This window comes from Ambystoma mexicanum, chromosome 14, assembly GCF_040938575.1.
Source record: "Ambystoma mexicanum isolate Mex_15411 chromosome 14, UKY_AmexF1_1, whole genome shotgun sequence".
Taxonomy (NCBI): domain Eukaryota; kingdom Metazoa; phylum Chordata; class Amphibia; order Caudata; family Ambystomatidae; genus Ambystoma; species Ambystoma mexicanum.
The window spans coordinates 85,377,391-85,395,634 of record NC_090940.1 but is presented as its reverse complement, the minus strand read 5'-3'; the positions used below and the strand labels follow the sequence as shown (position 1 = coordinate 85,395,634).

At 45.4% G+C, this 18,244-nt stretch overlaps 1 protein-coding gene across 1 annotated transcript in view; it reads left to right on the top strand.

The window, feature by feature from the left end:
* The window catches only part of FMN1 (formin 1), a 1,014,107-nt gene that overhangs the window by 241,268 nt on the left and 754,595 nt on the right, over positions 1 to 18,244 (top strand). The window contains exon 2 of the mRNA XM_069638563.1: positions 14,928 to 16,913. Coding sequence (XP_069494664.1) covers positions 15,059 to 16,913 — 1,855 coding nt within the window. The 5' untranslated portion in view covers positions 14,928 to 15,058. The remainder of the gene's footprint in view (positions 1 to 14,927; positions 16,914 to 18,244) is intronic.

Genomic DNA, 18,244 nt, shown 5'->3' with positions numbered 1-18,244 from the left:
CTTTAATTTTGGCCGAGGCAGAGAAACCCTTCTTAGCGTTAGGGCGAGACAGGGTTTCCTTTTCATTTGTCTATAACCACCAAAATGTCACCAGTGTGTCCAAGTCCTACTTCTGCACCCTTACAAGGGGCTATGTTTGCATATATTGTGCGTTCATCATGAAGGCGATCTACAATAGCAATCCTGGCACATATTGTGGGCTTGGCATCAAGAATAGATTTACAGTGGAAATGCTGTGGCTTAGACGGGCAGCATTTACACATTTTTGGCACAGCATCATGACTGTGATTTACAGTGGGAATACTGTGATATATTGTGGTTGCAACATCATCAGTGATTTGTATTGGCAGTGCCTGCATATCTTGTGGGGATAGCATAACCAAAGTGATTTACTGTGGCAATGTTGGCATATTGTGTGCACATATTCATGAAAGTGATTTAATGTGGCAATTTTGGCATATATTGTGGGCCTGATATCAAAATGATTTACAGTATGAATGCTAGCATGTACAGTGGGCACAACATGAACATGATTTACAGTATGACTGCCAGCATGCATTGTGGGTGCAGTAAGGCATTTAGAGCGGTCACATCTGCATGTATTGGTGAAGCATCATGACTGTGGGAATGGCTCGATATATTTTGATTGCAACATCATCAGTGTCCTACAGTGACCAGGCTTGGCTGACTTCTGGGTGCCACATCATTAAAAGTATTTGCAGTGGCAACAATGACATATACTGAGGCCACAGGCATCAGGAAAATGGTGTGAAATGCTTCAGTGTACTTTTTGTGACCTTGCATCTATTGGAGATTTGTATGTGTAACCCTAGAAAACCAATTGTAACTTGTATGTCTTTTTACCAATTTTTTCTCAAACTCTGTTGTAACTTTCATCATTTAAAACCATTATTTTAAAACATTTCTCTGGAAGTACACCCTACAATTTTAAAGGGCTCTTCAGTCCCTGGTGATATTTTAATGTCCACCAACCACCACAGACCTTGAATCGTTTACAAGGCTGGCGTCCACTCGGGAGACACTGGTGACCCCGCCACCAAAATCTGCCTTTGTCCCCTGTGTGTGTAGGACATGACCGTGTCAACTGGTACATGCTAGGGCTTGGCTGATGGTACAAGTACACCCGTCAGCCCTTTCCCCAAATTCAAACTATTGAAACAGGGCAGCGGGATGCTTCTAAAGGATCTTCATGTATCCTGTCATACTCTACCATTTGTTTAGTCCTCGCATTAACCATGGCTCTTGTACCCCTTGCACTCTGTATCTTGCATGCTCAAAATTCCTGCGTGGTAAACAGTGTGATAATAGGACTGGATCTTGCTGTGGACGTCATGCGGCCCTCCACACTCATTCACCCGGTAGCGACTGAAAATATCGTAAATACAAAACCGAATGGTTGAAATGGTTTTGGATTTCGGCTATGCCAAAATTACATACACCCAAAAATGCTGAACATTTTCACCATTCAGTTTCATTATAGCGAACAAGGGAAGCTGGGGTTGCGGGGGTGTCCCCCGCACCATTGTTCGCTATAATGGAATCGGAGGTGGCGGGGGTGATCCCCGCATCCAAAACAACAAAGTTTTGGAGAAAAAAAGGACCCTGCAGCGCCGGTTCCTATCTACGGAAGTGAAGGGAACTGGCGCTGCAGGGACCCGACTGCACACAGCGAAGTGTGCCGCCAAAGGGTAAGTAAGGGGGTGGGGGAGTGGGGTGTAGGAAGGCCATTTAGCAGTGGGGTGCTTATTTCGAATACGAACATTTAGAATTCGACATTTTCTTCTTCGAAATGTTGGTATTTAAAATAATCACGTACATCCCATTCACCCAACCCATGCATATTCAGCAATCCATCCATCCATCCCTATTACACATACATTCATACATACATCCTCCATGCATATGCCCTTTAACCTTCTTGCATTCATTCATCTTCATAAGCTTGAATTCACCCCTACAGAGCCACACCCGTAACATCCATCTATCCTCATTCATTCAACAATCCTGACACACATATTCATTCATCCTCCCCATCCACTACACTCGCTCTCTATTCTGTCTGCTTTTACCTCAACATACACCCCACCTGCCTAAGTGTGTCTGCGTGAATTCAAATAATATTTCCACCTTATGGAGACCGATTCTGTAGGTTACGTAGCTAGACTGTAGAGACTTCCCGGCACGTCCTTACTAGCTGTCCGATTATGTCTCAAACATATAACAAGGGCTATTTTTGTGATAAAAATTTCGAAGCTTGTATGAATTCGGACCAAGTTTGGAGTAATACATAATGTGCCTGGTCTATTGTAGTTATGGGAGCAGCTTTGTATGTCTGGAAGGAAGTCATGCGTTTGATTAGCATGAAAGCAATTGATAATATGTTGTATGAGTTTTAGTGTATATCATTTATTTTAACCAATTATCCTTTCTCTTAGCAACTATGAATGTTATTAATAGTTTTAATATTCCTGAGGATTAAATGAATTTTACAAAATATTGTAATGTATGTGCTTAAGGTTTTGTTCTTTTATAACCATTGTACATTAAAATATATATATATATATATATATATATATATATATATATATAATTTTAATTTCACCATACCACAGCAAAAACTATTGGCTTTGTCAGTGCTTGTTTTTGTTTTGCTGCTCATGTGACTTTTACATGGGTGATCTTAACAGACAGATTGTAGCCAATGTCTCTTCTTTAGAGGAGGATGCTGAATAGCTCTGGTGATTTTTCTGCACTCTGAGCACCCCGTTTTGCACGATATCCATCACAGCTTTCTGTTGACAAACAGCAGTTTCATTTGTGTCAGATGGTGTGAGCAATGTTTTAGGATTGGGCTGCAGGGCAGTCACGGCTGCCAAGTCACGCATTTCCATACTGGCCAACATGACCCATTCCAATCTGTAGGTGCTTTTCCAGTCCTGTTTTTTTTTCCTTGCTTTCTGGAACTTGTAGTTCCACCTTTCCCATTATAAAACTAGCACTACACGACCCAGAATGCAGAGAAAAAACAGGACTGAATAAGCACCTACAGATTGGAATGTGTCGTGGTGGCAACTATGCATTTCTAACTCCGGTTGAAGCCTTGCTGTTGGCTTTGCAGCCCACAAATCACAAATGTGTGCCAATTTAACCTATATGATATCCTCTGTTCAGTGCAAAACACATGAATGAAAAGATGCACTTTAGTATGTTACATTACAGCTAAAGATTCAAAGTACAGTGCAGATAAACTGATTTTGGGGTAATAATGCTACAGAGGCGGTTCAGTAAGAGATTTATTTATCGGATATTTGTAAGGCGCCTCTACAACAAATGGTGTTTCAAGGCACCACAAGACAAAAAGGGGCGGGGGGTGGCGGACAAGGAAGAAAGATAACAATATCGGTCCTACTAGGCCTTGTGACTTAAGGATCGTGCAAGTGCAGTAGCAAGATGTGTGAGGGAGGGGGGAGTGCCGGTTTGCACGAAATGCATAATGTTAGGATGGGAAGGGGAGTGCAGGGCAAGAGGAGAGAGTGCAAGTGAAAGGGGGGGTGGAAGAGGGCCATGGGGGCTAAGCGGGTGCTAAGGGAAGGCCAGGTGGGCAAGTGCCAGGGATTGCATGGGGTGCAGGGGGTGAGAGTCCCATGCTAAGTGCGTGCAAGGGGTTGGACTGGGCAGAGGGGGTGCTGGTTCCCTGTAGAACTCAGAGGTAATCCAGGCAGCCCATCACAGTGGCAGACAAGGGGCCTCAGCAGGGGATGGGGGGAGGCAAGGAAGAAGAGAAAAGGAGGGTCTTGAGGAGCTTCCAGAACTTAAGGAGATCTGGCTCAAGCCTGAGAGGGGCAGGGAGAACACTCCAGAGGGAGGCTCCTGCGCAGAAGAGAGAGATCCACCCCTCACTCTCTGCTTGGAGAAGCGTCTGATCTGCAGAGAGTTAGCGCTAGAAGACTGTGATGCTAGTGGCGCGAATAGCAAAGTGAATTGCTAAAGTGTATTGCTGTCTCGCTGGAGCTGCCGGGTTGCCAGAAGTTTTCGCCGGACGAATCCTCTGTCCCGCTGCACTGTGCTGACCCCGCCCTGTTGGAGCCGTCGGATTGCTCCCATTGGGGAGGAGCAACTCTGGACTTTGGGCTACATTCTGAGGCCCTGATTGGTGGACTGTTAGTGATATTTTTCCTTTGTGTTTTTTTTGTTTCCTGTGTAGCTCACCGATCCCACCTATCCCACAAGTTTTGTTTAAAAACCTTGCGCATGCGCGAATGCGCGCGCGAATAGCAAAGTGAATTGCTAAAGTGTATTGCTGTCTCGCTGTCTAGCGGGAAAGCGGGTGTGGGTGGTTTTTGTAAGTTTTCTTTCCTTATTTATTTAATTTCATTTGTTGTAGGTCTTTTCCTTAAATCTTTTTTTTTTTTTTCCTTTTTAATTTAGTTTTCATTATTACATTTATGGCACGCCAGACTAATTTATTGACATCTGGCATGCCGGAATCGTTTGTTAATATTTACAATCCATCGCCCTCTCGACCAGACAAGGTCCTCTTAAGTACACGGTCCAAAGAACAAAAAGAGCGACCTCACTTAATGTGGACAGTCGATCATTTTATACATCAAGAGTTGGTCCAGGGAAGCAAACGCTACACATCCAGCGTAACATTCAGCCGCCGACTCTTTCTATCCCGGAGCCTAACCTGGTCCCGGATCCTCATGTTAATTGTGCTAACATGGGGGAAGCGACAGCTGTCCCTATAGCCGTGGCTGAAGTTCATTTACCCGCAGATGTGGCTTTAAAAAATCCTGAGAGCAATTTAGTCACAATTTGCTCCGAACAGGATGTGCCGGACCATATTGCTGGTCCTGCAATTGGGCAGCTACCTCACTTAAGATTCGAGGTGGCCGATGCCACAATCTCTATGGCTTATTCAACAGGTGAAATTGGTACTACACAACAAAATATGCCCGTTGCGGTTAATCCGAATGTTCAATCTCTAATTGTTCCCCCCCAGGTGCCTCTATGCTCTGTTGAAGCACAGCGCATATTACGTGCTGAGTCCGCCAAATTAACAACGGTGGGGGAGTTTGGTAATGATACATTGGCCTCCATCCTGGCGTCTAGCCCTCATGAACTCAAGTCCCATGATGTTCTTTACATTTGTTCAAATACGGGCGATTTGATTCAACTCACTGAAATCTCACAGTCTCAAACAAGCGGGTGTAACGATCCGGCCCATAAACCAAACTCTCTTCCACCAACAGAGTCTAAAAATCCTGACCTATATAAATCACCAGTGTTATTTGATAAGTCGCCATCTCCAATATCTAATACTTCCTTTGTAGCTCCTACACCTAGGCGCACCAGATTTTCAGAACCCGACCATAGTCATCCTTACTTTATTCGCGATAGCCAGATGCCATACAAAGAAAATAGATTCTCCTTTCCCGAGGCTCCGGCACTAAATAATACATTGAGTGCCATGAATACCGCTCTCTTATCTTTGGCTAAATTATATGAATCCCTTGATGAAAAGATGCGTTCGCAAAATAGTGAACTGCATATGTTACACATGCTCTTGAAGGAAGAACAAAAGGCACGTAGTTTGTTACCCAGGCCTAGTATTTATAAAATGATTAATCAATCTATACAGACAAATCCAAGCATAGAATCTGGTGTGTTGTCATCAAATTTGACACCTGAACAACCATTCTCCAATACCACCTCTGATGTTAGATCTCACCTTCCCACGGGCATTTCGTCCGTGTCCATAATGGAGGGCCAAATCAGTTTCTGTAATGAAAAATGGGATAACCTCAAAAGTTTTGGGTGTCTCATTTGCCCCCTTGTTTGGTAACTCTAAAAATCCATCTGTAGCAACCTTGGGTTGCACCTTAGGTGAACCAGCAACTAAAAAGTTTCAATCATCTTATACCACAAACACAAAGATAAAAGCGAAGAAAGTTTCTAAGTTGGCTGTATCGGCCAGAAAAAAGCGAAAACTATATGATGATACAGAAATTCAGTCCCCTAGACAGGAAACTTTAATGTACCAACCATTAGATGATTTGGTGGAAGTAGTAGATTCTTCAACCACTAACCAAATACATCATAGCACTCCGTCTCCAAGAGTGGAGTCCTTGACGCAATCTGTTTCTACTGAAGGTCTCCATCCACTAGCCATCACACAAGGGATGCAGGCCATAGACACAGGTACTGCTTGTATACTTGACTCTACAGTGGCTGTAAACTTGTCAAGAACACCCATTGACATTATTCAAGAAGTGCGAGCAAAATTAAGAGCCTCCTTTGATAAGCAGATTAAAGCCAGTGAGGCTCTTGTACAGCGTTTCAGTGCCCCCCAAGAGCAAGATTGAACAAACTAATTCCATTGACCTTCAAGAGGTGAGGGGAAAAACTCAGATACAGCACTCTGTTGACCTTCTACAAGATCTACGAGAGGAGATTCATGCATCGTTTGAAAAGTATACTAGTGAAAATGAATCTAGTAAGTTATTAAAACAAGGTTCACTATACACATCTGATTTTAACACTCAGAATTCTCAAAAGGGTCTACCTAACATTGATCCTTTAATAAAGGGTCCGATGAAAGCACAGAACATACCCTTGCGCAAACCCATGGAGGAAGGTTCTAGGGGTTCTATAGCCCCCAGTATTAGACAACAGAGCGAGCTCATATCTAGATCATCCAGGCACATTGGTAATACTCATTTTAAAAATCATTACCGTCTTTTGATAAGATGTCGTGGCCACCCCTTTCCCACATATGATCTCAATCGAGCCAGCATATTGAATATTTGTGCTGATATTGCCGCTCTTGAAGACATTACATCAGCTGACATTAGTTTGGTCGAGTTTACCAACGATCTCGACATCACAGAAGCAGGTATATTTGTGCAGTCAAGAGTGGTACTAAACACATTATGGCTGGCTCGCACTGCCTTTTACAACTTAGGCTTTACAGTGACTCAAGATGTATCCCATGAGGATCAGACACAATTCATTGATGATCATTCTAAAAATCGCATATATGGTGAAAAGATGGCCTCTAATACATCAGAGATGGGGCCTATGCATAATGCTTGGTCCCGCAGTAGGGATCATGTGGGCTCGTAACTAGTTCAGAAGTTCGATTCAGTCAGTCTACTTTCCTGGAACACAAGAGGGCATAAACATTTTCTTAATAATGAAAACAAGGATCTCTCACAATTTTATATCCTGGTGTTTCAGGAAACATGGCTTTGTATTGTTCCAACCTGGGACATATATAACATCCTGATGGTTCCAGCGGTGGAGGCAGTTAAAGGTCGTCCGATGGCAGGGCTCTTAATGGCCTTCCGCAAGGATAAGAATATCGAAATTATCTGGCATAAGACGTTTCCACCATGTTTTCAATATGTAAAAATTCGCGTTGCCGACAGTTCTTGTGCCTTGGTAAATATCTATTGGGGGAAAAAGCATATTTCTTCGAATGAATTCTTTGATACTATCAGAAGGATCCTTGACCAACTTTTATTGGATGTGACCATTACCAACACACTCATAATGGGGGATTTAAACTTGCATCTTTTTGCTCCAAAACAATGGTGCCCCTTATCTGATGAATGTCGTTGGCTAACCTTAATGGCTGACCGTAATTTTCTAATGGTCAATGGATCAATATCTGGAGATGTTCCCCCCAAATCTACTTGGCACAATTTTCACTGTTTTGCAACGTTGGATTATATCTTTGTTAATGGCAAATTTCTGAACAATATATCTAAATTTTCTATTAAGCAGACCCACTTGAGTGATCATAGTTGGTTACAACTAACATATGAATGGCCTAAAACAAAATCACTTCCCTTAAATATGAATGCGGCAAATTTACGACTCAATAATATTGGTAATCGTGTACATTGGTCCAAGTGGAAACTGCATCAGCTTAGAGACACCTTGTTGACACAATATGCTGATGACGCTGACTGTCTTAGCGGTTGCTACGTACATGCCATCCAACGTTTTGCAACTCAGAGGTCTCGATATAAAGGTTCTACTCAGTTACATCAACATGCCTTTGATCTAGAAGTAAAACGCAAGAAATGTGAACTAAGAAGGGATATCAAAGATCTGTTAAATAGGCACGCTGACGTCCCAGGAGCTAACCAAGATCAGATTAAACAATTGAAAAGGGCGTATAAAAGCTGGATTCGAAATCGGCGTGCGATTCAATATCAATATGATGGGGAGGTCATGTTAAAGCAAATCATCCTTAAGTCAACAGCAGGTATATGGGCATTATTAAATAATACTGGGTTGAAAACTCAACATGCACTACAAGTTAACTCCATTTTGCATGAATCTTGGAATCATTTTTATGGTATTATATATACTTCACCCTTTACTGATCTTGGCCTAACTTGGGACGGCAGCGAGGATATATTGTTTCTTATATCCAAATTGAGCGAGTCTAGAGCAGCTGGACCGGATGGATTACACAATGTAACGATCAAACAGTATAAACATCTTTGGGCAGATATTTTGTTTGACATGTTTAATCACATTATGCTTACTGGCCTGGTGCCTCCGAATTGGCAAACATTAATTATTCTTCCGATTTTTAAGAAGGGAGATCGAACGGATCCAGCCTCGTATAGACCAATTGCGTTGCTGGACTGCCCTGGAAAAATGTTTGCCCGATTGATCTTGGGTGAACTTAACCGCTGGTTAGATCAACTGTGCCTGCGAGATTCTTTTCAAACAGGTTTTGTCCGTGGACTGGGTACTGCTGTTAATTTAATAACTTTGAAAGCCATCATCCATTTGAATATGCAACACAACCAAGCAATTTACATGGCCTTTGTTGATTTCAAGGCAGCTTTTGATTTAGTCCCGAGGGAACTATTATTCAAGAAACTAATGGATGCAGGGTGTCCATGGAATATACTTAAATGGATTATCCAGTTACATTCCAATACATCCATTTCAATTCGCCTGCACAACGAGGGCCTGTTGTCTGAGCCCATACAAACTACGAGGGGATTGAAACAAGGATGTTTATTGGCGTCAGCCTTTTTTAATTTTTTTCTATTATATTTTGGTTTATGTATTGAAGGTTTGATTGTTGATTCTCCTAAACTACAAGGTGTAGCTATTCCTTGGCTCTTATACGCCGACGACATGGTATTAGTATCCAAGACACCCTCCGGCCTATGTAATATGTTAAGTGCCTTGGATATATATGCGGAACGAAATTGCATTAGTATCAACACCAATGAAACTCAGGTAATGCAATTCGGCAGTAATAAGGGTCGGAGCCGGTGTTGTTGGCAACTACAGGGCACCAATCTGCAGCTTGTAAATTCCTATATCTACCTGGGAATCTGTGTCTCTAGTAGATTTTCGGATAAAACACAAGATCATCTTTTACAATCAAAGCTTCAGAACGCATTATCTCAACTCCAACTAATTTGGGCAAAATTTTGCAAATTTACTATTAAACCATTGGTATATATTATAAGCAAAAATGTGTGCCCACCATCTTATATGGATCTGAAGTGGAGATATGTCTAACATATAAATACTGGGCTAACTTCGAAAGGAAGTTTTGGAAAAGGGCGCTTATGCTCCCTAAATCTGAGTCTATTTCGATCATTAGATATGAATTAGGTCTTATATCACTCTACGCTGCATTTAAATGGAAATTATGTCTTCTGTATAGAAAGTGCATCATGAAAGAGAGCACTAATGGATTACTCGATATTATATCTAATTACCTATTAGCAGCAGAGGAGCACTTTCCAACGAAATGGCAGGCTAATGTCTCAAAAATATTGACAGGCGCTGACATCTCCGAAGCCCTACTCATTGAAAACCCCAATAAAGCGAAAAATAAATTATGGGAATCAGATTGGATTAAAACCCGTGAAGCGTGCTTGAAAATAATTAAATTTGGTTCAAACCCTTTTATCTTAAAACACCAGGGAAACATAGAAAAATATCTTAACCAATCACCACACCCTCAACATCGCACTGACTTTTTGCGTTTTAGATTGAATATATGGCCTACCAGAGAAATTTTGTTTAGATGGAAGAAGATATCAGTTCAAACTTGTCGATTTTGCCATCAAGGGGTGGAAACATTGAAGCATCTAGTGATTGAATGCGTCACCCTTTTACCATCTAGAATAATGTACTTTAAGCATTTGATCAACAAGCATGATGAATTGTGGTCAATATTATTTCAAGGCCATATAAAACAACTGAGGTACGCCCTTGTAAATTTTCTAAATGCTTTAGAAATCAAGTTACCAGAAATAGATGCTATTAAAACAGCTTAGTTGTGATGATTACATGTATCTTATGCTAGAGAATGAGCCTTGTTTAGAGTGAGTAATAATTAATATGTAATATGTTAACAGTGAGTTTAACAATTGTATATTTGGAAATACGGATGCATAATTTTCATTTTAAAAGTTTGTAATGTCATGATTATCTTCTCTTGTTGAAAGGTCAGGTTTTACTGATCAAAACAACAATAAATAAAAAATAAAAAAAAGATGCTAGTGGCATTTCTAAGATGTGAGCACCATTGTGTGCTGGTGAGATAGTTAAGTAACTTTATGCCCCTTCATCTTCAAAGATTCTGCAACCTGCAGGTAACAGGTTCACATACTAGTAGGGCCAGCCCAGCACTTAGTGACATGCTACTAAACACCTATTCTCCATCTTTCTAGGAATGCAAGGCTGAAATGCTAAGTGACTTGTGTTTGTGTTGTATTAATTATCGTTTATAATTAAGCTGTAATGTATTCAACATTGTTTTGCATTGTTGTACAGTGCTCTTACAACCAATTTTGATGAGTTATGTGCTTTAAAATGCTCTAAATAAAATAAACAATCGGCTAGGCAATATCACCCGCCTACCGGACTGCAATAAATTATTACAGTTGAGATGATTATAAACGCAGCACATCGCCAGCACTTGTCTCTTACTAAGGATTGGCACCAGTTGCTGGTTTGCATTGGGGGATTCTCGTCTGATCATCGGATTGAGATGGCACAGGTGTGGGACTTTATTATAAAGGCAGGAAGGAAAGATTTGCGGGTAGCAATGGGGAAACAAGAGCAGAGCTAAAAAAGGGTACAGAACAGGAGAAGAAAAAGATGACTGAAAAAAGAAAAATAAAGCAGAAAGAGAACGCATAAGAAAAGGTAAAACAATGTGAAAAGACTTGATGGCAAGAAAATAAGAACCGAAAGGGGAAGAGAAGAGAGGGCAAAATGGAGAAAGTTTAAATGGGGCTAAAAAAAATTAGGGACAGGTAAGCGGGTTACGAGGAAGTATACAAGGAGTAAGAAATCTGCAGAAAGTCAAAGATGGGGAAAAATACCCTGGGAATTTTGGGGCTTGGGGAACCAACAAGAAATACAATCCCGACCCAACCGTGTGTACAAAAATATTGTATGTCGCTGCAAGGTTCCTTGTCCTTTGAAGGGCACATAGCCAGCGTCAGAGCGCTTAACTTTCACAGTACCCTGCATTACAAAGCCACACAGACCTGTTTATTTTTTTTTTTTGATGTCTTTTGCGTAAACATAAAGCACCCATTCAGGGCCATCACTAGCTGGTAAAAGCCCAGGGCTCAAGTCCGCTTGGGTCTTAACACCGGGCCCCAGCACAGTTACCAGCCTGTGAACACCCCCAAACGGGTGCTTATTAGTACACCGGGTTTCAAATCTGGAGGCCCGGGGTGCTAACAGCGATATATTTTGTTTGAATGAACAGAGTTGAAACAAAATACTTACCCTAAGATGGCTACTATGGATTTGGAAGGCAGGGCTCCATATGGAACCCCTCTTCCATTTCCATGGCGGCTAGAAGGCACATGGAGTGGCTGCTGCCGCCGCTGAACAGATCAGGTGAGTGTGTCTGGGTGGTGGGAAGGGACCGGACACCCGCACCCCAGGGGAAAGGAGGGCAAGGTGGGGGGAAGATGGCGAGGGAAGCAGCCATCAGGCTGCTCGCAACACTGGCTATGATTGTGGAATTCAGCCTGTGATCCGAGCAACCTGATTGGTTCGCTCATCCACCCAGGCCACCAATTGCAGTTTTATGTGTTCCATTTTCAATTTAAGACTACAAATCCCAAAATTAAAAGGAGGAAAAACGAGACTGGATGGCTTTCTCACGCATGGAACTGGGAAACCTCAGAGCTCTGCCGGCAGCATCCTACTCCTTCGTGGCTCATGATATCCCATAATATATGGCAGAACCTCATTTCCGATAAAAGCCTCACTTTATGTTTTTAATAAAAGCGAGTTGTGTTGCCACATCTTCGTTGCGGTAAGACCATCACTTGCTACGTCATTACAGCCGACTAGTGACGTCACAATGCCCTCTGGCAGAGCCTGGCACCATCACTGCTCATCACTTAGCGAGTAATTGTCTGGGACTGTGCGGCTGCAAGAGCGGTTTATTGTCGGGGGAGGGGGTGCTTTAAAGCAGAGGGGAGTGAAAGGTTTTGAGGAAAGGCAAGGGAGAATGGACAGACGAGAGGAAAAAATGTAAAAAACGAGTAATAGAACAGGAAAAAAAGATTGAAAGAGGGACAAAAAGGGGAGAAAATTAAAGAATAAAAAAAGAAAGGATACTGCATTAAAATACAGAGGTAAGCTTTTTTTAATTGTAGGTCTTTCCATCCACTTTAACCTATATCTGTTCTGAAAAAGAGCAGTAGGCAGGGGGGAAATATAAAGGGTAAAAGGCAGAAGTGAGTGGCAAAGCTGGGGAAAGGAAAATGGCAGAGGGGTCTTGGTGGGTGTGCAGCCTTTGGCTCTCCGGCATGTGCTGGACTACAACTCCCATCCGCCTTTGCAGGCCCCTGATGTAGAGGATGACACTTATATATTATGAGTAATAAAATACCCCCAATTGTGCACGAAAAGGTTATAGGAAGTTGCCTCTGAGCGCCGACCATTGCGGGCAACTCTATGATCAAGGTACCCCCGATTGGAGGTACCCTGTTTATGTACCGTTGGTGGGCCCTTCATCTCGAATTTCGTGTGTGCAATGGCAGATACCAACACCACCACCTGAGAAGGCCACACATTCATGTGAAGTGCATGGGCACGCAGAATACATGACATTCTAATTCAAATGTTATTAAAAACGGTACTCCCACCCCTCCCCTTCCCCTGCAAACACAAGAGGAGATGGGAAAGAAAGGCCCATATGCACTGAAGAGATTGTGTGCAGCTCCAGTGACACCGCTTATAGAGTTGCTCTGCACAGCTCCAGTGACACCGCTTATAAAGTTGCTCTGCACAGCTCCAGTGACACCGCTTATAGAGTTGCTCTGCACAGCTCCAGTGACACCGCTTATAGAGTTGCTCTGCACAGCTCCAGTGACACTGCTTAGAGAGTTGCTCTGCTTTGATCTGCACACTGTCCCCTCCATATGCACTGAAGAGATTGTGTACAGCTCCAGTGACACTGCTTATAGAGTTGCTCTGCACAGCTCCAGTGACACTGCTTAGAGTTGCTCTACACGGCTCCAGTGACACTGCTTATAGAGTTTCTCTGCTTTGATCTGCACACTGTCCCCTCCATATGCACTGAAGAGATTGTGTACAGCTCCAGTGACACTGCTTATAGAGTTGCTCTGCACAGCTCCAGTGACACTGCTTAGAGTTGCCCTGCACAGCTCCAGTGACACTGCTTATAGAGTTGCTCTGCACAGCTCCAGTGGCACCACTTATAGAGTTGCTCTCCTTTGATCTGCACACTGTCCCCCCCATATGCACTGAAGAGATTGTGTGCAGCTCCAGTGACACTGCTTATAGAGTTGCTCTGCACACTGTCCCCTCCATATGCACTGAAGAGATTGTGTGCAGCTCCAGTGACACTGCTTATAGAGTTGCTCTGCACACTGTCCCCTCCGTATGCACTGAAGAGATTGTGTGCAGCTCCAGTGACACTGCTTATAGAGTTGCTCTGCACACTGTCCCCTCCATATGCACTGAAGAGATTGTGTGCCGCTCCAGTGACACTTCTTATAGAGTTGCTCTGCACACTGTCCCCTCCATATGCACTGAAGAGATCGTGTGCAGCTCCAGTGACACTGCTTATAGAGTTGCCCTGCACAGCTCCAGTGACACTGCTTATAGAGTTGCTCTGCACAGCTCCAGTGACACCACTTATAGAGTTGCTCTCCTTTGATCTGCACACTGTCCCCCCCCATATGCACTGAAGAGATTGTGTGCCGCTCCAGTGACACTGCTTATAGAGTTGCTCTGCAAACTGTCCCCTCCATATGCACTGAAGAGATCGTGTGCAGCTCCAGTGACACTACTTATAGAGTTGCTCTGCTTTCATCCGCACACTGTGCCCTTTTCAACAGTTTGAATCCGTAGGGAAATGAGCAAGCACCTGGATTATGCAAAGAATGTGCTCATGATCACACAGTCTATCTGCCGATGAGCCTGCTTTTATTAAATAGGATTACGGCATGTAGATTTACCAGGTGACTTTAAGTCTTCAGCGGTCCATGTCCCAGGCCCCGCCTTTCCTTTCATGCACCACTGTAATTGGTTATTTTAGTTCAACTGCTCAGTGGAGGAAGATTTGCACTACCACTCGAAGAATTCATTTAGTTGCTTAGTGCAAGTCTAGGACGAGACTCGTGCTTTCCCCTTTAACAGAGTGCCCCCTGGTAACCTCACATGGCGGTTGCCAATGCAGCTCCCTAAGGGCCTAATATGGACTTCTGAAAATCCATCTTGTGTTGATGTGAGCCGGGGGTGGGTTGCAAGTCAGCTGAAGAGAAAATGAAATAGCCTTTGCAGTCGGCCTCAGCATATCTAATTATTCCGTATCATTAAGATGCATAACTGACCGTCTTATTTCTCTTCAACAGGGAGCCGCATTGTGGAAGATTACGGTCAGATGACTGCGCCGGGACCTTCTGAGCATCACATGTCCGGTCATGCCAGCAGCGGAGCCCTGAGCAGCCACCGCCTGGAAATCCATGCCTAATTAGCCTGCATAATGGAAGGCACTCAGAGCATCCTCCAATTGCATAAGCCCATTATGGAGGTGTGCTACGTCAGCTTCTATCTTCCGAGGGGGAAAGTCAGAGGTTTCACGTACAGGAACTGTGCAACCCGACACAAGCCTGCCAACTACTTCGATGAGTGCTACCAAGTCCAGGAGGAGGCCGCGGAAGGCAAAAGCCGGCCTTGCGAGAACCTCGATGCCGTGCTGAGGCAAACCACCACGCAGGACATCTTGGGCCAGCTCTACAAGCTCACTGCCACCAAGGAGAGGCTGCTGGCCAACCTCCTCTGCTCGCACCGTGCCAAGATGGGCAACCAGGATGGAAAGTTCCAGGACCAGCATATCCAAGAGGACCAACCCGCCATCTTCCATGACACGCATGAGTCCTTCTTGGCCTCCACCGAGCGTAGGAACATTGCTAAAGGCAAAAAGGCAAAGAAGTTTGGTCGGAGGCGGGAGAGTTTGGAGGAATTTCTCAACAAGAGGATAAGGAGGAAGTCGCATGGGAACTTCGAGCCACCTGGAGGTTTGATGGGCCGGGAAGCCACCATGGCAAAAGACAAGGCCCTGTCAGCGCGCTTGTCCGTCCGCAGCTCTTCTGGTTCTGCTGCGCGTCCGCGCCCACATTCAACAGGAAACGAGGAGTGCATCACGCCATGCGCTGCAGCCATAGAGTCGGTGACACCGGCCATGGAGAGGCCTCGCTTGCAAAGTTGGGGGACTCTGGAGTCGGACACTGACCTCTGCAGCTCTGTGTCGGAGTACGACAACGAGGTCTTTGCGGACTGCGTAAACCTGCAGTCTCATGGGGAGAGCTTGCTTGGCGAGGTGGAGGGGGCTTTCAGGAGCCTGCAGGTCCCAGTGGCCAGCTCCTTCCTGGAGGATGCCTTCCAAGAGAGTTTTGAGGCCCTGACAAAGTCTGCAAACGAAAGCTGGCAGGGCTACGAGTACCAAGAGCGGGCACACAATGGGAGCCCAGCAGCCGCCGTGGTTGCTAGCGCAGGGGAGTTAACGCCTTGCATGCAGAGAGTGGAGCGAGCCGGCTCTGCCTCTGAAGGAGAGACTGCCTTTGTCACTGGGGTGGAGAGCGTCACCCCCATCTGCACGTCTGTACAACATGAATTTGTGGATAGAGCTGAGCCCAAGATGGAGGCCACCACCTGCCTGCTGGAAAGAGGGCTGTTGAAGGGACACCTGGACTTGCCCCCAGGCCAGGACTCTGCCAGGGTTGATGGGGGAACTGTGCCAGGGGTGGTCAACAAAAACCTTCTGAAAGTTATCCAAAGTGATCTAGTGGACGAAGCTGGTGAGTGGAAGGGCCTGCCAACGGAGGGACGCTGCAGTAGAGGCCCGGTGAAGCTGCAGGGCGGTGCACGGCCTTTTCTTTTGAGTCTGCCTCTGAATGTGGCTGTCTGTGCCCCGCAGGAGGGCAGGCGCCCCCAGGCCGAGCAGCAGCCGCCGCCCGTGTCGCCCTCCCTCGCTGCCATCAGCAATGTCTTCAACGCTTCGTACCCGGCCAGCAACACTCTGCAGCAAATGTCCCCCGTCCCGTCGCCCATCTCCTCGCGGCAGCCCAGCCCGCAGCTGCACCACAGGATCCTCCTGCTGCCCACCGAGCTCTCGGAGGAAGAGGGGGGCCAGCCGGCCTGCGGGCCCCACCCCGATAAAGAGGCTCTGACGGACAGCTCCTCCTCCCCCAGCACCTCTGACTCCCAGCCACACCTCAAGGGCGCCGAGGGCCGGGCACAGGGGGGGCTTTCTTCTGCCGACAGTGGCCTCGGCACGTGCGCCGCGGAAGAGCTCTGGCAGGAAGTGAGCGCGCAGCTGCCAACGCCGCCCCCTTCGGGTGAGTCTTGGGGACAACATCATTCGTGTTTCGCAAATGGCCGATGTCAGTGTCTCGCTTCTGGGGTTCCAACCGGCTATACAAGCATCATTTAAACTGTCAATGTACTTGTGCCCCTACTTTTAATGTATGCAAATATGGGAGAGGCATCTAAGGCAGAGTTTACTACTGTTGGTCCTCAGTTGCTGATGCAGACCCTTCTAAGTTCTGTCTGCTTGTCTATGACCAGTGCTTGAAGTGGGCCAGGGCCAGCTGGGGTGGGGCCCTGGCAGTCTTGAAAAAGTGGGCCTGAGCTGAGGCCCTGCTGGGGCCCCGGTCCTACCGCACCACGGCAGGATACATTATCACGGCTGCAGCTGCAACAGGAGATGCACCTGCCATTTTTCTAGTCAGGCAAGCTGACAGAAGTGCCAGCCAGCCCCACTTGGCTTGCTGGCACTTCTGTCAGTCACTGTAACTTTCTCTTGTGACGCCTCGCACGAGAGGTCAAAGTTACTGTCCTTTTGTTCCCCACCCCCTCCCCAGGTCACTGAGGCGCCTTTGACCCTCGGCGAACCGGGGGACTCTGTGCCATGTTTCTGTGTTTATAAAAGATGGCTTGAAAACAGTTCATCAACATTTCACAAGCCATCTTTTATAAGGCTTTGCCGATGGGCAAAGACGCCTCGGGCTTTGTCCGTCATCAAAGCTTTATAAAAGATGGATTGAATTGGTTACTTTTCAAGCCATCTTTTATAAACATCTATGTTTAAAAAAGATGGTTCAAAGTACGCAAACCATAGTAAGGTATGCTTACATACATTTATATATTTGTTTGCGTACCTTACTATGGTGTGTGTACTTTTCATGCCACGCCCATCCTGCAAGCCACACTCCCAGATAAGGGCCCCCCTCGATCTCTTACCCCACTTAAAGCCCTCTCTACGATCTACTCCCCACTTGACTGTGTACTTGTTCATGTACTATATTGCTTACCCCGAAGTACTTGGAATGTGAGATCACTTGCTTTGCGTGGGTCTTACCCTGCACCTCCTGTCCCTCGACTTCAGTGTCTTTCTCCTCCCCACATTCGACCTGAGATTTGCCTCCCCTGCTCCTCCTTACTCCCCCACGATCTGAGTCGACTGCTGCGTGCAGGGCCTTCCAGATGGAAATAAATGGGTTCTCTGCTGCCAGGATGTTCAGCGCCTGGGCCAGCTTCCAGGAAGAACGACTTGGGAGAAAAGCATCTACTAGATTCAAAAAGACTTGCCACACAGAATCCAGTGATCAGTGTAGGGTAAAGCTGGAGACTCTAGAACTGGGCTATGTAACCTGCGGCTCCCAGGTTG